Source organism: Amblyraja radiata, chromosome 13, assembly GCF_010909765.2.
Source record: "Amblyraja radiata isolate CabotCenter1 chromosome 13, sAmbRad1.1.pri, whole genome shotgun sequence".
Classification (NCBI taxonomy): Eukaryota; Metazoa; Chordata; class Chondrichthyes; order Rajiformes; family Rajidae; genus Amblyraja; species Amblyraja radiata.
In genome coordinates this window covers 32,277,930-32,292,570 of record NC_045968.1, presented here as the reverse complement: position 1 = coordinate 32,292,570, position 14,641 = coordinate 32,277,930, and the positions used below count along the sequence as shown (strand labels likewise).

Here is a 14,641-nt window from a genome sequence, read left to right as displayed (position 1 = left end):
AGGAATAACCGTGAGTCAATTGCCAGCCCACCAGCCGTGAGTGAGCTGCCAGCACATCAGGCTTGAGTAACTGAGCTGCCACCCCAAGAATCCATTTGGCCCACAATGTTCATACTAGCCCTCTGGAAACCAGTCTCTTCAGCCCACACCCATACTAGCACTCCAGAAAGCCCCCCGCCCCCCACTGGCCACAGATATTGGAATTGGTGGAGAGGTGGAATATTGCGTTGGGGGACCAGCCCTCCCATGTGAACATGGGACCCAACGGGTCCCACAGTCTTGTGTATTATAAAATTAACTTCCTGTCTCTTATACTCAATGCTCCCATTGATGAAGGCAGCATACAATATACCTTATTTACCAATCTCTCTACATACGCTATTTCATGGACTTGCTCCCCAAGACCTTTCAGCACATCAATGCTGTTCAGGGTCTAGCCATTAATTCTGTATAGCAATAGCCGTTAAGGGGCTAGCCATCATTTTTTCCTTGTATTCGATCTCCCAGTGCAACACCTCACACTTGATCCGATTAAAGTCCATCTGCTATTTCTCCGCCCACATCTGTAACTGATCTATATTCCGTTGTGTCCTTTGACAGCCTTCCTCACTAAACTCGCAAGTTTGGACCAGCTTCGACAAGTTGCTGCAATGCATCTTGTTGATGTTATTCAGTAGCCACTGATTTTGTTGTTCAGGATTTTGTGCAAGTTAATTGTATATTAAGCAGGATTCAGAGCGAGGCAAGGATTAGAGAATTACAGAATATTATTGCAGCACTTTCTCTTTGAATAAGCACCCTTCTGTGTGCCATGAGAGGTATTGCTTGCCTCAGTGCTCCTTGTGTAATTACTGCTGATTGTATGCAGTATACCTGTGGTACAAATGCACAGATGGAAATGTCAGGCACTTGGCTTCAGATACTAAGATTGAGGCTTGACAACATGATGATTAGACCCCTGACAGAGCTATTTGTTTCATACATTTCCCTGTCTTTAGTGCTCTTGTTCAGCTTACCAGCTTGCTCCACTGGTATTTCATGCTGACAGAATCTAACCTGACCTTAAGGGCTGGACACGGTGATTAAACACACCTCGCACCTGCCAGCATTATCCAACAAAATTACTGACATTTAAAAGCAAAGAAAAGGGGAAAAAAGACAAGAGCCCTCCTTTGTATTCACTGAGGCCACTGATCAATTAGATACATACACTGAATTGAAACTTTAATTGACAATTTCAGAAATAACTTGAATTGCATCTCATGGGACCTCAGTCATAAATGTGAGACGCAGCCTGATTAATGTGTTTTTGCCAGACAAGAATTCTCATTTTTTAAAAAAAGCAAAAGTCCCATCGTATTGATTTGGTTTTAATCACACATTCTCCTCCTTAGAAAGAAAGGGCTAACTGCTGAGAGAGAAAGTCCAGTTGTCGAGTTGAGTTTCTGCCAACTCATTCACCCAGGCTGTAGCAGGGGGTAATTGCCAGTTCCTGTACCTTTTAAGTGAGAAACAGATAGCCATTCAGCGAGTTGAGTGTAGAAGACTGGAGCGCTTGTGTTAGTGAACTAGTTACCCTGAGGCTTGGGCTAATAATACATTTCAATTCAAATTCCACCATTCCAACTTGAGAACTCGAGTTCAATGCTTTTAAAATCAGTTGGAAATAAAGGCAGTCCAGTTGCAAAGTGCCCAAAGGTGTTTCATATATGAATCTGAGTTCCTCTCTAGTGCTTTCAGTGGTGGTGTGTGAGCCCACGTGCTATCGTTTGATCCACTTGGAATGGCTGTGCACCAGCACCAGGGAATGGTCCACACCCTTCCCATGTGGTCTGTGTGGAATTGCTGGAATAGCCCCCGGGTGACTCAAACTGGCAGCATTGCTGTCCGTGGCTTCTTGGTAGACTCTGCTCATGCTGACCCCAGATGCAATCCATTATTGTATTTATTGCATTATTGGCTATAACTATTCTCTGGTCCCATTTGCTGCAGCCTTGAATTGTGTTAAATTCATAACCTCTGTGATGCTTTATATATCAGAATCAGTCCAGTTTCATGCTTGATGCGGATACTGGATACGCCGTCTCTTGTTACAAGAAGATTGTCCCCTTCTGCTTGTAGGGTGTATGTTGCACCCTCTGTGTCTGAATCAGTGTCTTTATACGACGGTATCTACAGCACCAAGATGTTTGGTGCATATCGTATTTCTATGTGTTGGCTCAAAGTTGCCTTTGTGGAAATCACAGACTTTATTTCAAGAATGTACTTGGACCCCAAATTGATGTTGACTGCAGATTGTGGTCAGGTGCAGCAGTGCGTGCTGCTGCCACATGGTTCCAGGGTTTAACCCCTACCTCAGGTGCTGTCTGTGTGAAGTTTGCATATTTTCACTATGGCCATGTGAGTTTCCTCCAGGTGTTCCAGTTTTCTCCCATTATCCCAAAGATATGCTGGTAAATTAATTAGTTGCTGTTGATTATCTTTCGTGTGGCTGAGTAGCTGAAGAACCACAGTATAGGGATGTGTGTAAGAGGTGGCATGGTCATGCAGCAGGTAGAACTGCTGCCTGACAACACTGGTGACGTGACTTCTCTCCGGATTTCTAGTGAGCCCAGCATGGAGTTTGCACGTGCTCTCTGCGGCTGCGTGATTTTGCTCTACTTTTCTCCCACATTGCAGACACGTGCCTGTATAAATTGCCACCAGTGTGTGAGTGAGTGGTAGAATCTGGGGGGGAGTTGATAAGAATATGGGGAGAATAAAAGGGGTCAGGACATGATTAGTGTAGATGGTTGGTTGTAGCGAACTTAATGGGACAACAAGCCTGTTTCCATGCTATATCTATGAATCTATGACGTTAATGCCAGGCGGAACTTTGTGGTCACTGACCTACAAAGGGGAACCAATGGAATATTGGGATCTTAAATATAATTGCCAATGGCTGCTTCTCTTTCTGGGTTTAGTTTCTTTTACTCCTTGTCATAGTTCACAAGGTAAAGAAATGAGCCCCAGCTACATAATTAGATGCTTGCGGCGAAGAAACCCAGTCACAGAGAATGTGCAAACTCCACACAGTCAGCACCTGATACTGGCATCGAAGCTGGGTTGCTGGAGCTGTGAGGCAACAGCTGTACCAGCTGCATCACTGTGCCACTTACAGAGATCCCATGCCTTGTGCTGATCTAAGTCCACTGTCGTGGTCTGTCCTCCTCCTGTGCGATGATGGGTTGTCAGTGACATGATGAAGTCCTGCCGAGATCACCAGCACACCACATCATTCCAATCTGCTCAGTTACTCCCCAGTGGAGTTGCTTCTTAATACCAGTGGATACGTCCATAATTAAATCTGAATATTGCTCTGGAAGCCTCTCTAATCTACTTGCAAAGAGCTCACTTTTGGAGCCGATCTTTTCCTAACAAAATTGGTCTGTTTTTGTTGTTGACTATTGTGAGTAGTATCTTCCCTTTTTGATTATTATCTCACCCAGGGTTTTCAGCATCTCATCAGACTATGTCTTCCTTTCCTTATTATAGCATAGAAAGAGGCCGTTTGCCTATTAGACCCATTCAGGGAAATCCCACCAGTCCCATTCCCCCTCTCCCTTATCCTGTAACTTATTCTGTCGCATGCACAACAAATCCGTATTGCTTTGATTCTAACCGCTTCACTTCACTGAAGGGTAAATTACACCAACCAGTTAACCATCCAGCATAGTTATAGAGGTATACAGCATGGAAGCAGGTCCATGACAACCAAGATGTTTATCTGAGTTAGTCCTATTTGCCTGTGTTTGACCCATTCCCCTGAACCTTTCCTATCCATGTATCTGTCCAAATATCTGTTGAGCATTGTAATTGCACTCATTTCTGTACACTGCCTCTGGCATCTCATTCCATATACCGATCACTTTCTATGTGAAAAACTTGTCCCTCGCATCCCTTTTAACCATTTACTCTCTCACTTTAAATCTATGCCCTCTGATTTTAGACTCTCCTCTGCTGAGAAAAAAGACTGTGACCATCCACCAAATGTACACTGTTCATGATTTTATATACCTCTCTAAGGCCACCTTATACTGAGCTTTCTCGTGCCCATATTTCTGCCCATAATCAAGCAGTCGGCAGCTGTACTATTCTGATTGTAACATAACTGCATTTTCGTGTTTGTGGCCAGTGGCAGAGAGGCTGTTGTCACTGCCCCTTCTTCACACTGCTCGTTGGCTTCAGCATCATGCAGGCATTTCCTGTGGTGATTCTGTCATTTCTCTTGGACTGAGAACCTCCTTGGCTGACAATATTCTGGCTTGGCATCCTGACTCTGCCAAGCACATTGAGGCCACTGTGCCCTTTCCTTTTATGAGAGAAGTATTCTTGCCGCTGTAACTGGGATCCCTGTGATGAGCGATTTCCCATCTTATGTTACCCCATCTTCTCGTCTTTCATGCCAAAGACACTCACATGCATGGTGCATAATGTTGAAGTTCCTACTTATTGTTGCTGCTGTGAAGCAACACACTTCATTGATACTAATGTCTCATTGTAATGCACCAGCCAAAAGTTGTATGGTGATTTTGGAAGCCATCTCCACTAAAATATCCACTCTACATGCAAACATAGAAGTTAAATCATGAATTGTGAATCATATAGATTGAGTTTACTTGACTTTTAAACCTTTAAAAGTTGATTGAAGTGAACTTGCCCCAGGGTGTTCAATTCAGGAAGGCTCCAAATCGTGACAAATTCTTCAGCACAAGCAAATAGTCACTAATCATCTCACCCGACCTTTCATTTCTGGTCCTGAATGCAATACTTTCTACACCCCAGGAACCAGTTTAATGGCTCCCCACAGTCTCTTTGTATTCTCATTAAGCATCCTTCACCTAGCACGGTGCTCGGGGTCTGCTGCACCAGTGATCGTATCCAAACTGCTTCCTATCACTAAGACGGCTTTCTTCAGTTCCCAAGAGTGTTCAAGAAGGAACTGCAGATGCTGGAAGATCGAAGGTACACAAAATTGCTCGAGAAACTCAGCGGGTGCAGCAGCATCTATGGAGCGAAGGAAATAGGCGACGTTTCGGGCCGAAACCCTTCTTCAGACGTCTTCTTCAGTTCCCCTTCAGTTTCTTCAGTTCCCCTTTGGCTCAATTCGACCAAACATCTTTTGACCCTCTTCTTCATTTGGAACTCTTTTTTTTAATCCCGAAGACCATCAGCATAGAAGGGAAGGGCTCCCACTTTTATCACGGGCATCCAAGACTCCTAATGTACTTGGAGTGGGTTTGAGGAGCTATCTTTAATAGTTTTGAGCCTTAACTCAGTGGTCTCATTCACTTTTGAGTCTGTGTTCAAGCCTAAAGTCAAGTGGTTGGGTCGCACTGTGACGCATCTGAAATCTACATGTAGACAGTCACTTCTGCAACCTCATTCTTTCAGGTAGCTTCAATTCTTTTCTCTATCCGTCATATTTGGGCTTATTTGTGACGTAACAAGCAAGGGTAGGAAATGCAGAGACATCTGAAGATATGCTTGGCTCATTCAGGATTGTTCTAAAACCGTGTACATGTATGTAACAAGATAGGAAGCATTCTATAGGAAGAATGTTCATGTTCAAAAGTCATAGGAGCAGGTGTTGGCCATTCGGCCCATCAAGAGTGTGCCACCATTCAATGATGGCCAATCTATCTTCCCCTCTCAAACCCATTCTCCTGCCTTCTCGACATAACCCTTGACACCCTTACCAATTAAATATCTGTCAAACTCCTCCTTAAAAAAATACCCAACGACCTGACCTCCGCAGCCGTCTGGCAGTGAATTCCACAGATTCATCGCCCTCTCATCAAGAAATTCCTTTTGTTGCTATAGGAAGGATGTTAAGCAGGAAAGAATGCAGAGAAGACTTACAAGGATGTTGGAAAGACACAAAGTTGGAGTAATTCAGCGGGTCAGGCAGCATCCCTGGAGAATATGAATAGGTGACGTTTAGGGTCGGGACCTTTCTTCAGATTTCAGGCGTGGCGAGAAGGAAAGCTAGAAGTGGAAGGGTAAATGGTTGGACAAAAGCTAGAGATAACTACACACAAGAAAAGTCACAACATGCTGGAGTAACAGCGGTTCAGGCAGCATCTCTGCAGAACATGGATAGGTGATATTTGGAGTTGGGACCCTTCCTCAGACTGATTGCAGGGGTGGGGGTGATTGATCTGGCAGTTTGTATCTTTCCTTTATAAACCAGCATCTGCAGTTCCTTGTTTCTACATGAACACACACAAGGTGTGAGCCAAAAGGATTGACTATGTAGCAGAAGGCTAGAGAGTTGTGAATTGTAAAGATAAAGGATTGACTAGGTGTGAATTGTTTAGGAACAAACAACTCCTAAACAATATTCCTAAATAATTTACACCTCGTCAATCCTCTAATTACATGATTCACAACTCTCTAATCCTTTGTCCACACCTTGATCGTGTGTTCATTTCTGGTCTTCATCCAACCATCTGCCTATCAAATTCCCCCGTGCCATGGTCTACCACGCTTTGTCCTGCCACTCCACTCTTATAGCTTTCTTTCCCGCCACCCCTGCAATCAGTATGAAGAAATGTCCTGACCTGAAACGTCACATATCCATTTCTCCAAGGATGGTGCCTGATCCACTGAGTCACTCCAGCATTTTGTGTCTTTCCTTGGTAAACTAGCATATGCAGTTCTTTGTTCCTGGGAATGTTGCCAGGACTTGAGGGCCTGAGTCATAGGGAGAAGTTCGGCAGTCTAGGACTTTATTCCTTGGAGCGTCTATCATCATGGGGGGAATAGATAGGGCTAATGCGCAGAGTCTTTTACCCAGGTTTTGGGAATCACAAGCTAGTTATTTAAGTTCAAGTTCAAGTTCAAGTGAGTTTATTGTCATGTGTCCCTGTATAGGACAATGAAATTCTTGCTTTGCTTAAGCACACAGAAAATAGTAGGCATTTACTACAAATTTCCCCTCCCACAAGATGAGAGGGGAAAGAATTAATAGGAACCTGAAGGGTAACTTTTTGAAACAAAGGGCGGCACAGTGGCGCAGTGGTAGAGTTGCTGCCTTACAGTGCCAGAGACCCGGGTTAGATCCTGACTACAGGTACTGTCGGTACGGAGTTTGATTTTAAGGAAAGAGAGTGAAAGATTGAGCCTGAAGGGGAATTCTGAAGCTTTGGACCCAGCTAATTGAAGGCACGCTCACCGATAGTGGGATGAAAACATTCAAGAAAGTCTAGAGCCCAGAGCAAGGGAAATTGGGAGATGTGCAACACATGGGCCTGAAGTGGCAGCTCTTGTTAGTTAAAGAAGGACTCATTGCTGGTTCATTTCCTGAATGGTAACTCACCCCTGGATGGCTCACACGTACCTAAATCTGTTGCCAGAAAGAAAATCCAATAGAGAAAAGCATTTGGATTTATTTACTCCTCATATGAGCTGTTTAAAATCTTATTATTATTTTGACTGGACTAGAATATATGTGCGGCATGACATCATCTCACCAAATCTAACCCAAGCACAAACACGACATGTTATGAAAAGGTTAACTGTCTGGAAGGCTCATGCTTTGTCATATCTCCGAACAAAGGGTGGCATCAGGATAAAGGGAATTAACAGCATGATCCTCAAATGATGCCAGATATAGGGTGGTGCAGTGGCTCAGCCATAGGGGTGCTGTCTTACAGTGCCAGAGGCCCGAGTTCGATCCTGTTGTTCACAGTTTGCACATTCTCCCTGTGACCACGCAGATTTTCTATGGGTGCTCCAGTTTCCTCCCACATTCCAAAAGACGTGCCGGTTTGTAGGTTAATTAGCTTCTGTAAATTGCCCCTACAGTGTAGGATAGAACTAGTGTGTGGGTGAGCACTGGCCTGTTTTCCATGCTGTATCTTTCAGTCAATCAATTAAAACAACTTCATTTCTGTGGATGATCACTGAAGTTTTGTGTGCATTCTCGCTCTTCCTGTTTTTATTTTTAACAAGGTGGATTTCCATGCAAACAGACATTTGCACAGTAGAACAATTGCTAACATTCATATTTAGCAAATTGTGCAAACCATCAGCTTCTCTACTTTTCCTCAGAATTCAGAGACCATATCATAGAACACACCCTGCTGATCCTTTGAGAGCACTAAGTTTTTCTTGCCATGAATTTAATACAGATAAATGTGCGATGTGGTAGTTTGGAAAGTCTAATGGACAGGACCTATACAGTGAATGGTAGGGCTCTTAAAGTGCTGAAGAGCAGAGGCATCTAGGAGTGCAGGTACATAGTTCCTTGAAGGTTGTGTCACAGGTAGATGGGGTGGTCAAAAAGGCCTTTGGCATACTGGTCTTCATCAGTCAGAGTATTATATAGAAGTCAGGAGGTCATGTTGCAGTTATATAAGATGTTGGTGATGCCACATTTAGATTATTGTGTTCAGGTCTTGGCACCATGTTATAGGAAAGATGTTGGTAAGGTTGCAGAGAAGATTTACAAGGATGTTGCCAGGACACGTGGATCTGAGCTATCGGGAGAGGCTGAGCAGGCTAGGACTATTCACTGGAATGCATGAAGATGATATTATAGTGGTGTATAAAATATCATGGAGTATAAAATCATGAGTGGAATAGATTGGGGGGGATGCACAGTGTCTATTGCCCAGAGTGGGAGAATCGAGAACCAGAGGGCATAGGTTTCAGAGGAAGGGGGAAAGATTTTATATGAATCTGAGGGGTAACTTTTTCATGCAAAGACTGGTGGGTGTATGGAAGAAGCTGCCAGAGGAGATACTGTAGGTGAGGCAGGGACTAATCCAACACTTCAAAATTAGTTAGACGGGTACATGATAGGACAGGTTTAGAGGGCTATGGGCTAAATGCAGGCAACTGAGACTGGTGTAGATAGGACATTTTGGTCGGCTGGGCAAGTTGGGCAGTAGGGCATGTTTCCACACTCTATGACTATAGAATTGAATTAGTTTCCCAGATAAGGAAATTGGTCGCCCTTTGGCTGAATGGAAAACCCATTCAGAGTTCTTCTTAAAAGAACAATCTAAAATAATGTGCATTAAATAATATTCATGGTGGGGCACTCCACTACTGTATAGAATTGGAAATAGAGCCACAAACATAACTGACTGAAAGATAAAAACAATTTGAGCTATGAGTACTTTTTTGATTTTCTCTGACCATCCTGTCACTTTTTCCCAACTTCAAAGTTAAGATTCCCTTCCACCTGATTGTGAGCAAGAACTTGTTTAACAATTATGGCTTGAACTGCAGTTGTGGATGCCCAGAATGTAGATGATTTTGAAACAAGGCCAGAAATAAGTGGTTGGATTTGAAAGCAGATTTCTCTATGAAGGAAAAACAGACTAACTCTCCCTTTCTCTCGATTTTTTTGCAGCTCCTTCCACGGTTCCCATCATGCATCAAGTGGGCTCCACAATGAGCAGTATCACCTTATCCTGGCCACAGCCTGATCAACCAAATGGGATCATTTTGGACTATGAACTACGATACTATGAAAAGGTACAGAAATCCATCCGATTGTCTGTCATATTATAGATGCCACTGTTCCTTTTGCCTATAATATTTATTGGCTTATTGTTCCACATACTTGCATGAATTACACTTGTAACATCTCATAGAAGTGTGTCTGGTTTGAACAATGAATGTAGTTTTGAGTACTATGAGAATATTAATATTGGGATACAACAGCATGAAGAGAGATTTGAGATCCTGGAACAATTTCAAGATTCAAGATTCAGAAGTGTTTATTTTTTCATATGAACCTGGAACATACTTGCTGTGGCTTCATAGGTTACATTAAATGCAACAACAACAATAAGTTTATATGTTAAATGATCAGTTATTCTAAGTAAATTGGATCATGATCATGTGGTATTAAAGAAGCATAGGTTGTGTTGTATTATGTATTCACCAAGACATTTATGGCAACATCTTTCAAACTTGCAGTGCAAGTTTACAATGAAAAAAAAATCCTCTTAGTCTTTCTCCTCAATCTTCCGGTCACCATTTAAACCTTTAGGCCTCGTGTAAATTGGCTAGCCAGAGGATTGGCCAATACTTTATGGTTTAAAGCAGGGGTTCCCAACCTCTTTCGTCCCGTTTACCCCTGGCAACTTTAATAGCACACAACAATGTTATTTCACTTATTTATGAACAACTAATGATGAACAGAAGGTACACAAAATTGCTGGGGAAACTCAGCGGGTGCAGCAGCATCTATGGAGCGAAGGAAATAGGCGACGTTTCGGGCCGAAACCCTTCTTCAGACTGATGGGGGGTGGGGAAAGAAAGAAGGAAAAGGGGAGGAGGAGGAGGAGCCCGAGGGCGGGCGGATGGGAGGGTGGGAGGAGACAGCTAGAGGGTTAAGGAAGGGGAGGAGACAGCAAGGGCTAGCCAAATTGGGAGAATTCAATGTTAATGCCATAAGGACGCAAGGACCCCAGATGAACAGATACTGGTATACCAGAACCAAACACAGTCAGTCGATGAGAAAAAATATGTACAAATCCAGAATCAACAAATCTATGCCATGGGTAAGTGAAATTTACTCCCTGGGGGTAAATTTACCCCAGGTTGGGAACCCTTGGTTTAAAGGAAAATCACTTTTGCTGAACACAATTTGGCTCATTGACAGCATGATAGCGAGGGGTGATGAGGGTAGTGTGTTTGGTATTATGTATGTGGAGTTCCAGAAATGTTTGATAAATTGGCTCAATATAAAAGTCAAGGAATGAAGTATCTTTTTGTTTTGCAGCCAATGCTCTTATGAAGAATTGAGTCCAATGAAAAGTAAAACTCGACCTAGCTTTGTGAATGTATTTTAATTCTATCTAGAATAGAAACTGAACAATTTCTTTTTCACTTTCCTGTAGCAGACATTCCTCAGAGACTCCCAGGTGACACTGATATTTTGAGGCACAATTTAATCATTAAAATTGGGTTGTGAGTGCCCTAAAGTCATTTTCCAGTTGACAAAGATCAGAGGAACCTCTCAACCAATCATTCTGAGCTGGATTAGTGTCGAGGGCCCCGAGATATGCTAAACTGCGTCATTCAGAGAGCCAGCAATGAACACCCTTAACCTTTCTAAATAAAATTGATAAGTGTGGTGCTATAGTTAGATGGAAAAAATGGTTTCATAGCACAACCTTTTTCTGCTAGGGTGCATCCATCAACAACTAATTTCTGATAGTTTTACTTTGACCATCAACTGGTTATGGAATTATCAACTGCTACTTATGATATCAAACCTTTAACTAGTTGCAGGATCAAGTGGTTAAATAATTCATTTTTCTTATTCTTAATTATTTTCTGCTCCTGCTCTTATATGTGTGCAAGTAATTGGCAATTAAGCTTCCACTAAAGTTTTGTTGCAGAGGCAGAAAAAAAAAGTTGAATTAAAAAAAAAGCTAGATATGCTATCTTTCTCAGGACTCTTGGTCAGAGTCTGTGGATTAATGCTCTTATATCTTAGTGGTCAATGTGGCAGACGACTTGAGCAGATCAACCATCTCAGGCAAATCCAGTTAGTGTTAAATGTTAAGCTCATTAAAGGTTGGACATTTGTGCTGGGCCTGCTGTTTCTTTCCCTTTTTCGCACCCCCTTCAGCTGTGGGAAGTCAATTCTGCTTTCCTTTCATCATGGCACCTGTGAACATAAAATAAGTGAAGTTCTAGGCATTCTGCTCATTATATACATGAGGCATGCCCCAGTAAATTCAGTGAGAATGCCTTTAGCAGAGGTATTGATCTGATGATATCCAGAGCTATGCATTGTTCCATTTGGATGTATTGCTTTGATTTAAAATTTCCCATCAAATAAACTCCTGCATCTTTTGTGGTCTAACTGACAAGAAAACTATTTGTACTTCCTCCAGAGTGAGCATAATGGTTTAAAATGTCAGTTATTAAGGAATTACAGCCATTTTCAATACGTTGGTAATTTGCCATTGCTTTTTCATTTCGTACCTCCCGAGATAGGTAGAATTTTAATGGCAAAGTCTTCATTCAAATTGTTCCATTTTCACATCCCTTCAGAACCTAATGTGGACTCTCAGACAACACAGAGAAAAGGTATTCTCTTCAACCCATCAAACCATTGTAATGTCTACATCTGCCACTTTAATCTCACAGTTGGCACACATTGTTTAGCATTCCACTTTTTCTCTCAACTGTGGAAGTACTTATTTAAATTTGTGAAGTTTAGTTGCAATCTTACTCGCAGGAAGGCAGTGGCTCCAAATCCTACACGAGGAATTGTCTTCATAATCGTAGGGTAATAGTTCAGCTGCATCCTGAATAGGGAACACTGCTCAGAACAGGGAAGTACTGTCGTTTAGAGTAACAGTCTTTCTCCCCTCTTACAAAGGTTTAAAAGATCACATAGCATATTTTGAAGAGCCACATTGCCGTACTCCATGCACTGGTCTTATTGCTAGGCAGAGAGGCAATCTAAGCAAATGAGTATTGAGTAATTATCAGTAGAGAAATGCAAATGCAAATGTTGGAAATGCATTGCAGATCAGGCAGTATAAGAGAAAAAACTTGCCCTTTCTAATCTCAATCCCATTTAAGATTAATTGCAGAAATGTTAGGAACTTTGGAAATAGAGTAAAACCTTCTTGAGAGGGCAGAAGAGAATGGAAGAGTGCGTAGTGTGGAAAAATAAACTGACCACTGGTTTAGTAAGCATCCTTTGCTTAAATAACTTCAGGGGATACAAACATACTCGGGGCAGGCAACATCTGTGGTGAGAGAATATAGAATAGTGCAGCACTGACCCTTTGGCCCACAATGTCTGTGCCGACCAAGACACTAATTTAAACTGCATATCTGCCTGCATGCGGTCTCTCCCTCCATTCACTGCCAGTTCATATGGCTGTCTGAATGCCTCTTAAATGTTGTTTTCGTATGCTTCCCCTGGCAGTGCATTCCAGGCATTTACCACTGTATCAGAATTACTGTCTTACAAATATTTTTTAGATTTTCACCCTTTCACCTTCAACCTATGCTCTCTAGTATTTAAAATGCACACACTGTGAAAATGACTCTTATCTACCTATGCCTCTCATGATTTCATATACTTCTATCATACACTGCCCTCAACACTCCAGAGAAAACAATCCAGGTTTGCCCAACCTCTCCTTATAGTGAATGGCCTCTAATGCAGGCAGCATCCTGATGAGTCTTTTCTGCACCCTCTCCAGTCTTCACATCCTTCCTATAATAGGGCACAGAAAGCTCCAAATATGGCCTAATCAAAGTTGCAATATGATGTCCTGATTTTTATACTCAATAATCCGACCGAATAAGGCAAGCATGATATATGCAGAAGCGGACCAAAGGTTTAGTTTAGTTTCAAGGTACAGCATGGAATCAGGCCCTTTGGCCCAACAGGTTGAAACCGACCATCGATCATCCATTCACACTAATTCTACTTTATCTCACTTTCTCATCCACTCCCTTCACACTATGGGCATTAACAGAGACTAATTAATTTTCAAACCCATACGTCCTTTAGGTTGTGGGAAGAAGCCGGAGTACCCAGACTAAATCCATGCAGGCACAGGGAGAACGTGCAAACTCCACACAGACAGCAGTAGATGTCCAGATTGCACCAGCGTCTCTGACACTGAGGCGCAGCTACGTCACCGTGTCACCCTTTGACTCATCGGGTTGACACCGACTATTGATCATTAGTTCTATGTTAGCTCACATTCACCACTCCCTACACATTAGGAGCCATTTTACAGAGGCCAATTAACCTACAAACCCGCACATCTTTGGGATGTGGGAGGAATCCAGAACATCTGGAGGAAACCCATGTGGTCACAGCAAGAACATACAGACTCTACACACTCAGCACCTGAGGTCAGGATCAAAACAGAGCTCAGGCTCTGAGGCAGCAGAGCCACTGTGTCACCCACATTAATTCAGTATTTTAGAGTTCATTTGGTAATTTAGACTGTTGTCAATTGTTATGAACTGAAAGGGAGATGAATGCTGGATTCAGTGGTGAATTTTAGAGAGGAATTGGATAAATAACACAGGGATGTTGAGAAAGAGCAGGAGAGTGCAACACGTTTAAGAAGCACTTACAAACATCAGAAAGTACACGATGGGCTGGTTGTTCTGTCCCAGTGATGTAACTTTCTGGGATTGAAGCTAGGCCAAGCCTAAGTGTAAAATATGTTGAGCCCTTGCTAACACTGGTCCTGGTCATCCCTGCAGCAGGAACCATCGCTTTGTAATTTGATTGCGTGGTTCTGGGCCAATGCATCGGGATGGGAATGGTCACTTGTCTCTTTCAGCAGAGCTCATGAGGGAAAAACCCTACGTGTTTAGCCCACAGCCAACCTTTCCAAAGGACAAAGCATGAAACAAAGAGGGTAAATATACCCCCTGTTCCAAACCAAATCATTTCATTATCATCAAATTGGTTTAGTTTTAGATTGACTGCGATTGCATTTGTGACCCATCACTGACAAATATGTCTAGTGTGAACCACTGCTTCAAGTCAGCTGGTATAAGACCTGATAAACTGTTCAAAGCATCAGTGGCTAATTAGTTTCCAATTAGCCAGGGTTGTACTGAAACCAAAGACAATGTCTTA

The 14,641-nt window shown here is 42.6% G+C and overlaps 1 protein-coding gene across 1 annotated transcript in view; it reads left to right on the top strand.

Moving 5' to 3' along the window:
- ephb1 (EPH receptor B1) overlaps positions 1 to 14,641 on the top strand; it is a 413,679-nt gene that overhangs the window by 308,056 nt on the left and 90,982 nt on the right. Inside the window, exon 6 of the mRNA XM_033031666.1 lies at positions 9,404 to 9,528. Within this exon, the coding sequence (XP_032887557.1) occupies positions 9,404 to 9,528 (125 nt within the window). The remainder of the gene's footprint in view (positions 1 to 9,403; positions 9,529 to 14,641) is intronic.